This window comes from Eulemur rufifrons, chromosome 6 (assembly GCF_041146395.1).
Source record: "Eulemur rufifrons isolate Redbay chromosome 6, OSU_ERuf_1, whole genome shotgun sequence".
Taxonomy (NCBI): Eukaryota; Metazoa; Chordata; class Mammalia; order Primates; family Lemuridae; genus Eulemur; species Eulemur rufifrons.
Genome location: NC_090988.1, coordinates 8,041,670 through 8,054,146, shown reverse-complemented (window position 1 = coordinate 8,054,146; position 12,477 = coordinate 8,041,670). Strand labels below are relative to the sequence as shown.

Sequence of the window (12,477 nt, the reverse complement as noted above, 5' to 3'; positions counted from 1 at the left end):
ATCCAGGGCTCAGAAACAAGGACTTGGGGCTTTATTTGAATAAAGCAGTGTGGAGCCACTGAAGATTTAATCAAGAGAGTGGCATCGTCAGATTTCAGGAAACCTTCCCTTCAACGTGGAGATTGAAATAGATCCAGCCACAGAGATGCAGGACATCCGGGAATCTCAGCAATCCAGATGAGAAGGTAAGGAGAGACCACAGCTTAGGCCAGGTAAAGCAGTGGGCTTTGAGAAAGGTGGAGGGATGTGAAAGATATTTGGAGGAAGAACAAGAGAGAGAGAGAGAGAGAGAGAGAGAGAGACGCTGGGTTATGAGGGGCAGTGGTGAGAAAGGAGAGATTAAAAGTGACTCTTGATTTCTGACGTCAGCAATTGTGTGCATGAGGTTTCTTTATTATTTGTGATTTACAATGATAGCTATTATAAGTAATATTTGAGGAATTTATACACAGGAATTTTGAGTAGAGGTAACATTTCTTTCTTTGTTTCTAATTTTTTCCAATGCCTTTTTAATATCTTTCATAAAAATATTTGGGCCCACACTTCTTTTTTGGCAAAAAATCCTGATATCTGCAGAATGTAATCTATAGCATCATACTCTGATATGTGCTGTAAGGACCATTGGGAATAACTGGCTGTGGCTGATTCCAAGGTTATTTTCCTGGGTTGTAAAAGAATAATCACCACCGACCATTTGTGGAGTTGGTACTCCATGCCAGGTACTTCACTGGGTACTTTACATAAATTATCTCATTTAACCCTCATAGAAAATATAAGAGGTAGATAATATTCCTTTTTAATAGAGGAGAAAATTGAGACTGAGAGGTAAGAAAACTTTCCAAGGTCAAGCTGGTAATTTGGGGCGCTTAGACATAAAATCAAAGCCATTAACTTCAGCATCCGTGCTCAATCCCCTACACATCACTGTCTTCTAGTTATTGCCTGGAGTCCAGCATCTTACAAGCACACTTTCTATTATTTTTCCTAAACCATCTTATACTGTATTTTCCCACTTTTCTACATAGTTGTATAACTTTCTGGATTATTTGTACTTCATCTGTGCCAGCTGAAAATGTAATTACCTAAGGGAACTTAATGTCTTCTGCAAACTTGGGAGAGTTCTCTATGAATTCTCTTTGACAGATCATTGATAAAAATATCAAATTTGATTTGTCCTAGCAACTCTTCCTTGGGGAATCTAGTATTACTACTTCTCCCCATAGAAACATGTCAATCTATCCTTGATTTGGATTAGCTTTAAGCTAATTCTCTGCCTTTGAAAAAAAAAAGATAGTCTTCTCATTATCTACCATTTTAAAAGGTATCTTTGATTCTGACACCTTGTCAAAACTATTGTGAAAGCCTCAGTAAATTATTTTCACATGTTGTGCCTTATCCACGTGCACACTCACATTTTCCTCATTCTCCCTCTCCCAGCTTCCAAGCCACCTGAGTACCAGGTTAAGTCCACTCTCCCAAGCCACTCACAGGTTGCTCTGATTTTTCCCACTACCTGTGCACCACCTATAGCTTGGTGGTAAGCTGGAGGGAAAAAAGCATACAGAAGATTTAGGGAACTCATCCTTTCTGGGAGGGAAAGCTCATGTCAACTCCCAGGCGAGGAGGGAAGCTCAGGGCTGCGATGTCCTAACTTCATTGTGAAAGCCCTGAATTCCCAAGGCCAGACGGTATGGGGAAGCCAGAATGACGCACAAGCACACGGAAGTGCCCCTCATTGTTTCTTGAATTAGTAAAAAGCGTCGATAAAGTAAAGGATAAAGATGCTATGAATGTGGAGGATTTTTTAAATCTAGGGTCACTGTAAGAATTGAGTAGTGTCTTGTCTAAATGGACAATGATTGAAGGAGAAACAAGGAAGTGAGGTGGTTCACATATGAGTTTGGTTTGGAAGCTTGACTTCTATAGCGGTAGAAATTCAAGCCTTCCACAACCAAACAGTTGAGAATATGTTTGGTCCTCTCCACCAGGAGCAGGGTGCCTTCCCAGCTGCCTACCTTCTCCCCACTTATGCTCCCTCTTCCCCAGCCCATCCCTACTCCTGCCCCCTCCCCAGGCCCTGCAAGGCAAACATTTATAAACCAAATTCAGTGACACGAAACCCTTAGAAAGCTTCGAGTGAATGATTTTAGTCTCATCCACTTCCCACTTCCTTGAGGAAAGTTCAGATTCTGCTCGGCCTTAGTGTGTTGGTTTGCAGCTAACTCATCTTCGACACTAACCCATCTGATAGGTGTTTGTCTGAAATCCAGATCTCACTAGGCAACCCACCTGATGAAACCAGGAGTGAGTGTGTGTGCGCATGTGAGCGTGTCTGGTGTGGAAATGTAAATGGGTTATAATCCTAGCAGAATAACATCACAGAAGTTCAGCCAGGACCACATTTATAATAAAAAAATATTGATTGATTTCAGGCATAGCAAAGATCAGTTCTACCCAATTACACTCTTGCTGCCCCTTCTAAAGCAGTGTGACTCAGGGATTATTTCTCAGCTTTTAGTCTTTTATACACAACTGCTATTATAAAATGTTATTTGTGACATGTAAAATTTGTATATGTATATGGGTGTGCATAGAATATATTATGAACCCTATATGGCTTATTTAAGAAACCCTGAAGACTCTGAGAAAAAACACAGCAGAATGAGTATAAAACATGAAGTCCAAAAGAAAAATTCACTAACCGAAAGGGGAAGGGTTGGGGAGGGGAATCAAACTTAAAAGAAGAGGGGAAGAGAGAGAGAGACAGCAAACACAGAATAATCTCTTACCGGAGAGATGAAAAAATAGGCCCCAGAAAGTTAAAGAAGACAACATATGTAACTTACTGGCCCAAGTGACCTCCAAGTCCCTTCCAACTATGGTATTCTAATAGTCTCGTCTTAGAAGGAGGGTTTAAATATTCTCTTTATGGCGGGATGCCTGGCATAGACTATATCTAGACAGCCAGGTCCCAGCTAGGCTTTAGGGGAAGATTCCCAAATGGGCAATTAATTTAGATTTAATAGAACAGTTACTGTAAGTTTAAATAAATGCCAGTTAAATATTAACAGCATATTTATTGAAGATTAACATTGCTGGTTGCATTGTGGGATTTTCTTTTCCTTAAAGAAACCCTTTATTGGAAGACTTTTAATCATCTTGACTCTTCCATCAGCTTGCCTTAGATCCAGAGTGGCTCATTAATTACTTTGTACAACAGTTTTCTGAATTCTGAAGTGGATACCTGGGTGAATGAGAAGAGTGGAAGAGCGTAGGAGGAGGGATATTTCTGTATGCAGGAACTGATAAGTGAATCTGAAGGCTAAGCTGCTTTTGGTAGGGAGTTGAGAAGCATTATAATCATAGGATATGAGAATTGAAAGGGTTCTGGGAAGTCATCTAATCCAAACTCCTCACTTAGAAGGCAAGGAAAAGAGACCAGGGCAATTCCACACAGCCAGTAAGTCGCAGGCTTCAGGCTTGAATTCAAGACCCTTGGCCCCAGCATCCCTACCTAGTTGTCATCGTACTCTGGAATGGTTCTTTTAATTTTTCAAAAGTGCCTGTTTGAGTGAATTAGTCTCAGTGACTCACAGATCAGGAAGAAGATGCTGGTTCAAAAAGAGCAGTGACGTACCTAAGGTGACGAGAGGATGGGCTGAGTTGAAACTAGAACCCAGGTCTTCCGGTTTACAAAATGATGTTTGCACAAATGTCAACTCGAATAAAATATGCAATTGAATTCAGATGTTGTTGAGCAGATTCTTAAGTCATTAAAATTGACCTCTTCTGCTGTTGCTATTGGCTGGGGGACAAGGAGTACAACCTCTAAAGAAAATGAGGGGAAAAGGTCAAAGAGAGACACAAGTACTAAGCGATTACTTAAGGCTGAAAGGGCTGTAGGCACAGAGGAAAGCCAAATTCCTCTGACAGTGAATTTGGGGTTTGAAACTCCAAGTTTGGAGCTGGTAAGGTTGCCATTCACAGGGCCCTTTCTACTTGAGAAGTCACTTCCTGGTTGGCTGGGCTGCCCTTCCTACGCATTAGAACTGGTGTCTGCATATGGTGGAGGTGAAGGTCTGCAGGCAGCCCTTCCACTCAGGGGAGGAGGCTGATCCTGAACACGGCCTGGGGATGAAGAGATTAGGAGAGATGAGGCCGGCACGGGAGGTTAGTGTCAAATGAGTCATCTCAGATGGAGACCTAAGCATGTCAGGCCTTGCACAGCTGAGAAAGCTTTGCGTTTATTCAGCCATCGCCCTCAGGCACATGGGAGCAAAGAAGGGCTTACAGGTTCCTGGATGGAGGCCAGAGACTGTGCTCACTTTGTGAGGAGACGGAGGCGTTTTGTCTTTTTTTCGGGTTCTTTGGCTTCCTTTCCCGTGCACTGGGGAATGTGTCAGATCAAGGTTCCCAGGCTGCTACAGAAAGAGAAAGCCGTCCGCTCTTTCCCAAGCGCGGCTGTTTCCCACGGCCGATTTCCGTGTGCCCCTGGAGGACACCAAGGCCCCGACAGCGGGCGGCGGCCGGGTCGCCGCTCTTCCTCCCGCGGGTGGTGTAGCGGCAAAGCTCCTTCCTCTTTCTGACGTCTCAGCGTGGAGCTTCTGCTCTTGTCTGGAAGGACGCTCTCTCCGGATGTGAACCCTAGGAGTACTCCCAGGGCCTGCGCTCAGCAGGTTGCTTCCGGGTTCTCTGAATGAACGTCACCTGTGGGCTGACTCAGAATGCGGGACGCAGGCCACCCCACCACCGATGGCAGCTCCTTCCTTCCCAGCGCGAGAACCAGGGAGCGGCCAGGCCTGTGCTAGACTCTCCACACCGGCTGCCTCACTGCATCCTCACGCCACCCCTGGGCGCTAGGGGTCGTGAGCACCACTCTTTTACAGATTAGGTCCCACAGCAGGTAACGGAGGCGGTGAACGCCTGACTTCTGGACTGTCCGATTCCAAAGCCCACGGTCATGGTGATTCTCAATGCATTAATAAGTACTGAATGAATCGATGAATGCATGAACACAGAATGCTGCAGTTAGAGGTTTATCGATGAAATGCAGAGACGTCAGAGGTTGCTGTCCCTAGCTTAAGTGAACACCACCCGAGGCTGAACCAGGCAGCTGCTGCCCACTCTCCTTCCTGTCTTGGGTCCTATACAGTCTGTGCCGTCCTCTGCCTGCTCCTCCATTCCTCCCCCTACCTGCCCGTCCTTTCATCTCCTCCTCTCCATTGTCTCAGTTTAACATCATTTCCTTAGGGCAACATTTCCTGATCTTCCAGATTCCACGAGAACATTCTGTCATATGCCTTCTTCCATTTCTTCTTCACAGCACTTATCACACTTGTATCCACTATTTTGTAAAATTCTTTGTTTAATATCTGTCTGCCCTGCTGGTAGAGTGTGCTTTATGAAGGCAAGGCCCATGCTACTTTTGCTTTTGTCTCTCCCATTCGCTGCTTTACTGGTCCCGAGTGTGCACGACATACATGTCTGATCCAGTTCTTCCCTATATTGAGGCATCCTTGAGATACCCCCCGAACAAGGCCCCTTTATATGAAGCTAGAAAACCAAGGTCAATGCCTGGGAATCTGGACAAGCATAATGAGACAAACTTCTGCCCAAGGGCTGGGAAAGCCCCAGCTTATTTTTCTCAGCAGTGAGAAGGTTCTCAAGAGCTTGTAGGGGAGTGCAGGATGGCGTTCGTTATAACATCAACCTTCATGAATGCTGAGTTACATAAAACCACTGACAAACCCAATGACACTAGACTACAAGCAACCTGAGGGCAGGGCCAGGTCCTTCCTCTTAGTCTCTCTAGGTCTCCACACAGCTCCTGGTACACAGGAGGAGCTCAACCTCAACTTGCTGGTCAATGAAATAAATTGAATTCCACTGAATAATTGGATGCCCAGAGGTAACTGGGCAGTAATAGTATCATGTTCTTTGTGGTTCTCTCTCTTGCTCACAGATGAAGCAACAGAAGGAGGTATTTTCTTATTTGGCTCTTACATAGTGTCCTTAGCTGAGGTATAGTGGAAAGAGCCCTGGAGCAGGAGTCAGGAGTCCTGAGTTCTCGTCCTGACTTGCCAGTTATTAACTTATGCCCCATGATAATTATTCCTCCCTCCTATGGCCCAGTCCTTCACTTATGAAATGTGTGGGGTACACTAAAGAGCTTCCAAAATCTCTTCTTCATGTATCATTTTGGGATTCTGAGTTCAGGGTCTTATTATGACCCAAAAACCTAGACAGAAAGGAAAGATTCTACCCAAAAGACCCCTGACTCTTACGATGTCCCCTCTGAGCACCTGCCTTTTGCTTTATTGGCACTTTGATTTTGCCTCACTCATCCTGATCTACTTGACTTTTCTATCTACCTCTGATTGTTCTGCCAGCCATCTCTCCACTTTATGAATCTCTTATAAAGTTTTGTGGGATTCAAAGTCCATAGAGAGCTCACCTTTGCCTTTCCTTCATATCCTCCTTCGTGCTTCTCTCTCTTCGTGACCTCCTTTCTCTCCCTGAATCCTTTTCCCCTTTTCAAGTTGCCCTTTTGCTCTTCCTGCTGAAATCCTAACATGCTGGACTATAGCCCAGATGAACAGTGATTTTATTTTGATCCTATATTCATAGAGGAGCAAAAAATAGCATATATTTTTCCAGGACCCAGCTTTTCCCTACTCCCCTAGAGTCATCTCTTTATCCAGATTTGTGCTGCCTTTTCTGATTAAATCTTCCAATATCTATTTGATGTCACGCCACTCTCTAACCATCCTGCATTTCTCATCTTCTTGCCTGTGCTCCTATTTAAGATCTCCACCAGGAGAGGGGGGCCTTTAGCCTTTTTAGAAAAGGAGAAGCAGAACCGGCATTTGTTAAGCTAGTACTCCTCTTTTGGTCTCCTGTGTGTGTGAAATAGTGACGACTCTTTAGCTAGCTGGGGCTTGCTGTAGGTAACACAGTGTAAAACAGAAACAACAGCTGATTTCCCTTTCATTGGAAATTCTTCCCTGCTCCAACCCTACTCCAGTGTATAGAGCCAGGGGCTGCCTGAAGTCTCCATTTACTGTTTCCTCACCTGCCTTCCAACCCTCTGGAGTCTGCACAGCAAGCCCCTCCCCACCCCCCCATGCAGTCCCAGGAGCACTAGAGGGAATAGGATTGTTTCCTTTTGCTTGGGGGGGTATGTGTGTGTCTGTGAGCTTGAAAGGCATTGTCCCATAGATATTTTTATAACCTGAAGCAATTACAGCTGTCAGCACAGAGACAAGCTGTGACAAGTTGATTTATGTGTACAGTATATGTGTATGCAAGAAGGAAGGGAAGAAGGAGAGGGAGATGGGGGGAAGACGGTGGAGGTGGGTGCTCATTAGGAATCTGCTTTCAAGGAGGCAGAGAGGAAGTTGTTTCTATAAAGAACACAAATAATGAAATTGCTCTGACTGTCATCCCTTTTTCATTAACTTGGATATGCTGGGAAAAATAAAATAAATCCAGCAGTTTTTATGAAGCAAGAGACAGGATATAAGATAAGCCACTAAGTGTTGGTTATATTTAGGGATTAAGGGATGGGAAGGAGTTGACATAAGATTTTGATCTTCATTTTTTCAAACCACTTCAATAGCAGGTTTGAATAAAGTGGAGTCTGTCTTGTTAATTATCGGGGCATCTCTCACCTTTCACCAGTTTCTAAACTTCTATTTTTAAATAAAGTTTGGATCTCTGTGCCCACAATGCAGGTATAAGGTTGCAAGTGGCTTTTCTTTCTCCACCCTGAGAGTCACCTGAGCTTTGCTGGGTTTTATGCAGGCAACTGCTGGGATGGTACAAGTTAGCACTGTCCCTTCACAGCCAGAGACAAAGATGGTTTTACTGTCTTAGATCAGCTGCATACAGACCAGTGTAAACCGAACATTTTAGAGAGCCTGTAAGAATTATTTTCCTGCCCAGCCATAATAATGAAGCAATGGCAGGAAAAAATGTATTAATAAAGCATCTTCCATCGTAAATGGATTTCTAAGTATTTTCCTGTAGAGTTAATCATGTATGTAGGCCCCTCGGGAAGGCCTGTTGATGTCATTATCCACATTCCTAGATGCAAAAACTAATGCTCATTTGTACCTACCTGGAAATTAGATGCAAGAGCCAGGATTAGAATTTATCATAAAGGGAATCATCGCTGCCATTCTCAGACCTGTAGAGAAATGACTTCAAAACCCAGAATGAGTCCTTCTCCCTTCCCTGTGACTAGCATTTATTCCCACTTTGTGTGGTGTGGATGTGTTGCGGGGAGGAGAGGATGGGGGGTGGTTGAAATGAATGGATTATTATAGGTGACTCCCTGGCTTCTGGGAAAAAAAACCTTAAATTCAGCAGACTGAAAGTTAGAAAACATCGTCTCATGCCTTATGTCTGCTATCATACTTTACTTAGTGAAATCATTCAGTTTCCTATTCCCGCAATTTCCCATTGGAAAATGGAGATAAAATAGAATCTTGCAAAAATGGACTGGTGTGGAAATAGGTTAATTCTTCTCCTTTGCTTTCAAAATATAAACAAAACTCTTCTGCTCCCCATAGGTGTGATTGTTTATTACTGATAGCAAAGTTATTTGTTGCAGCCGTAAGTTGACAATTGATATTTTTGGTTCTATATGTCAAATGATCCCCAGTGGCCAAAAATAGCAGATGAGTTTCCCTGAGTATTTAATATCGAGAAAAGTCACCAGAGGTGATCAGGGAACAACTGGTCTAATGATGAGTTAATGCAAAGTATTTTGAGATCATCAGTATAAAGTTGCTCTACCTTCCATGGCCGAGCACTTCCTAGTCCACCATCAAAATGGAAATGCAAAGCTTCTCAATCTTTCTTGGTTATCTTGGAGTTTGGCTTCTACATCTCCAAAGCCTACCTCCATCCTACCTCTCTAAAGCCATTAATGTGAGCAGGATATGATGGGTGAAATGTCTGCATCATCTCTAACATGTTATCTATATAGAAGTCATCTGTATTGCTTGAAAGTTGCAAGGATTTTTATGGCAGCAGGTCCCTTACAGTTATAGTGATTCAGTTTTAATAATTCAGTTTCATTGGTGCTGGATAGCTTTATGGAAAACATTTTTCCATTTTTTAACAGTTGTTTAAAAAATATCTTCCTGGTTGGGTTTGAAAATCTGGAGGGGGGGGGAATAAAGCTATTTTTGCCTACTGTCCATCCCCAGGGAGAATGGGGGTCAGCGCTGGAAGCCCAGCTCTGGGGATCCTTGAGAAGAGTGCGTATTAGTGTCACCGCCACTGTGCCTGCTGGGCTGCTGTGCTTCCCCTTTGCACAGGGACTAGGCCCGCTAAGGGAAATATACTACATTGCGTCACAGCCCATCAGAGCCTAAGTCAAGGGAGAAATAATAATGTAAGCACAGAGGGACCAGCAGCAGCCCGAGAGAAGTGACAGGAGCTGAGGCAAAGCTTGTCTTTTCCTGGGTTTCAAGAATTCAAAAACCACCTCTTAAAGATGAAATCAGCTGTACAAAACTGGGTAGCCCAGAAGCTGGCTAAATAAAGCATGTGGCTCACACTCATCCACTCGAGTGAGCACTTCTGCAGGGCTAGCATCTTTTAATGTCGACAAAACAAGAATAAAGAATGTAAGTCAGTGTCGGAACTTGACCAACATTTTGATGCGATTTTGCCAGTTTCGTACACTTAAGAGGCTTCTGTGATTTTGCGTTTGTTTTCTGTGTGGAATATCTCTAGAACAGTAGTGTTGAGTCTCCGGGTTTTAAGTAGGTTTTGTGGGGGCCGATGAGGGGGCTGTTGTACTATTGAATAAAAAACGAGATCGTTCTCAAACATCCCCCCAACACTCTAAATTTACTCTAAATGCTAATGGAATTAGTCTGATCATTTTGAAGGTGCATGTATGCATGCTGCGGGGTCTTCCTCTCCCAGATAATTAGTTTGTGACCCTTATTAAGATGTCTCATGTCTAGTACTTATCAAGACCGCATGGTAACTTTGTCGTCGTCTTCATCTGCAAGTGCCCGCTCCTCAAGAGGGGGAATGGTTAAGCTCCCGGCCTGGGCTGGGCTGGTGCACTGCCTGGGCCCGGCGCGGCGGGGGTTAAGGTGGGCGCCCGCGCCCCGCGCCCGCCCGCCGGGATGAGCGCGCAGTCCGAGCCGCCCGCCCGCCCGCTCGCTCCGAGGCGGCTCCGGGAGAAAGTGGCGGTCAGGGATGGAGCTGCTGCCATGACAACCCCGGCGGTCGGGGCCCGCGCGCGTCGGGGCTGCTCCCGGGAGGAAGGCGGCGCGGAGGCCGGGGGCGGCCGCTGAGCTTGGCGTCCGCGCGGCTCCGGTGCCGGCTGAGCCTCGCCTTCCCCAGCGAGCGAGCGAGCGAGAGAACGAGCGGGAGAGCGAGGGGCCGCCGCGGTCCGCTCCTGCCTGGCCGCGGCCGCAGCCCCTGCCCCGCAGAGACCGGCCGGATCGCGGCGGCTGCAACGCGCTTTTGGGCTGCGAGGAAGTTGACCGAGGCGGCTGCGGCAGGATCTCCGGGGCCGGATTGCACGAAGCCGGCGTGGCCATCTCCTCGTCGCGCAACCTTGCCGCCTCCTGCGTGCTCTACTTTCCGCCTGCTATTGTTACAGACTGTTTTCCGGTGGCGAGCCTTCCTCCGAAACTTGCGACGAAAGTGTTAGATTGCCGCTTTTGGAACTGAGGAATTGCAGACCACCTCTGGGTAGCTGGATGGAACCCACCCCCGTCCCCTTACGGTACCAAAGTGCTTACTCCTCTCCAAAGTGCCATGTCTGAACTGTTAATGGGAAGAAGCGGCTCCTGAAACGTGCCCACACCTTTGCACCTGCTTGCGCTTCCCCTTTCTCGGCCACCGTCCCCGGCCGAGGCGGCGAGGAGACAGCCCCCTTTGGATGTCCTCCGTGGAAACTGGTTCTCCGAGGCTGGCAAGCTGAGGCTGGATTTGGGGGAGGAAGATTGGACTTGGAGGAGTCTGCGCGCTTTCCTCCTCCCCGCGCCTCGCGGTCGCCGCTAGTTCACCGCTCTGTCCCCGTGCTCGCTCCTCCACCCCACCCACTTCCTGTGCTCGCCCGGGGGGCGTGTGCCGTGCTGCTGCCGGAGTTCGGGGAAGTTGTGGCTGTCGAGGATGGGGGTCTGTGGGTACCTGTTCCTACCCTGGAAGTGCCTCGTGGTCGTGTCTCTCAGGCTGCTGTTCCTTGTACCCACAGGAGTGCCCGTGCGCAGCGGAGATGCCACCTTCCCCAAAGCTATGGACAACGTGACGGTCCGGCAGGGGGAGAGCGCCACCCTCAGGTAGGGAGCTGCCATTCTTCTATTTGAGAATGATTTGTATGGGGTGGGGTAAGGGGCAGGGGTGCAGCTGTGTGCCCTGGAGCGGGCAGGGACTGGCGGAGAGGTCGCTGGTTCCCTGGGCAGCACAATTAATGGGTGAGCTGGGTGCTCTGCCTGGGGATGTGGTACTCATAGGGGAACACCCAGAGCTTCTGGAGGTGAGCTGTTTCCCCAAAATGGGCCTTCTGGCACGTGGTAAGGGTGAGGAGTGGCTGGGCCAGGGTGTCGCTGAGATTGAGGGATTTGGCCCTGGCACTGTCTGTGCCTAAGCCTGGTGGCCGTGGTGACTGGGGCCTGGCTGGGGCTCAGTGAGAACAGTCTACTCTGAAGTTAGCGAGTCCTGAGGGAGGGGTCTGGCTGGGTGTGAATGCCCTCACTCATCCATGCCGTGGGGAGTTGCCAGCCCTGGCTCCTGGACTCTGTGAGAGCTACTGTTTTGTGCTGGGCCTGACTGTGCCCAGGCTTTCCTGGGCTGCCTTCGTGGCATGAGCTGGTGGGCACAGGGAGATGCTTTCTCCTGTCTGAACGTGGCTTTCTGAGGCTGAAGTCATGGATTCTGATTTGTCCGTGGAAAATGTCATTTGAACTGTGCTCTGTGCTGTCCACCGAAAGAGAAGGTGCAAAACTCATCTGCTGAACAGAAACCAGATTTCAGTGTTGGGTCGGGTCCTAATAGGCTTCTGGGGTTGAGGCTTACAGGAACTTGGGGAGGAGAAGAAGAATCATGGCTATGCTTTGCATCAGGTGGGACGATTCTATCTCCCTGATTACCTTGCATGCAGAAACTCCATTTCCACTGTTGATGAACCACACCACTCACATGAGGGCACCGCACTTAATGATTCAATGGGAAATTCTAATCTCTGGGATTCTCTAAGAGAGTAAACATGAGGCAGAAGTTAAGAAGCTTCATGGGAACGATTTCCCTGCGTTTCTTTGCTTTAGTATACTCCCCTAAGTAAAGTTTTCCAAACTGGGTAACTGCACTAACCGCAAGCCAACATGGCAGTGTTCTTGTCCTCTGCACGTGAAGATTCTTGGAAAGATAACCTTGGTGCTGGTGTCCACTGTTTCATCCCCTGATGACTGTTCTTCTAAGATGGGATTGTTGGTGGACTGTCTA

At 47.0% G+C, this 12,477-nt stretch overlaps 1 protein-coding gene across 7 annotated transcripts in view; it reads left to right on the top strand.

The window, feature by feature from the left end:
• The window catches only part of NTM (neurotrimin), an 894,060-nt gene that overhangs the window by 481,753 nt on the left and 399,830 nt on the right, over positions 1–12,477 (top strand). For 5 of the 7 annotated variants that reach the window (XM_069468684.1, XM_069468683.1, XM_069468682.1 and 2 more), the window contains exon 2: positions 11,231–11,315. In XM_069468684.1, the coding sequence (XP_069324785.1) occupies positions 11,231–11,315 (85 nt within the window). Of the gene's footprint in view, positions 1–9,575; positions 9,639–10,320; positions 10,760–11,230; positions 11,316–12,477 lie in introns of those variants that run through there. The other 2 variants (XM_069468686.1, XM_069468685.1) reach the window with 2 other exon arrangements.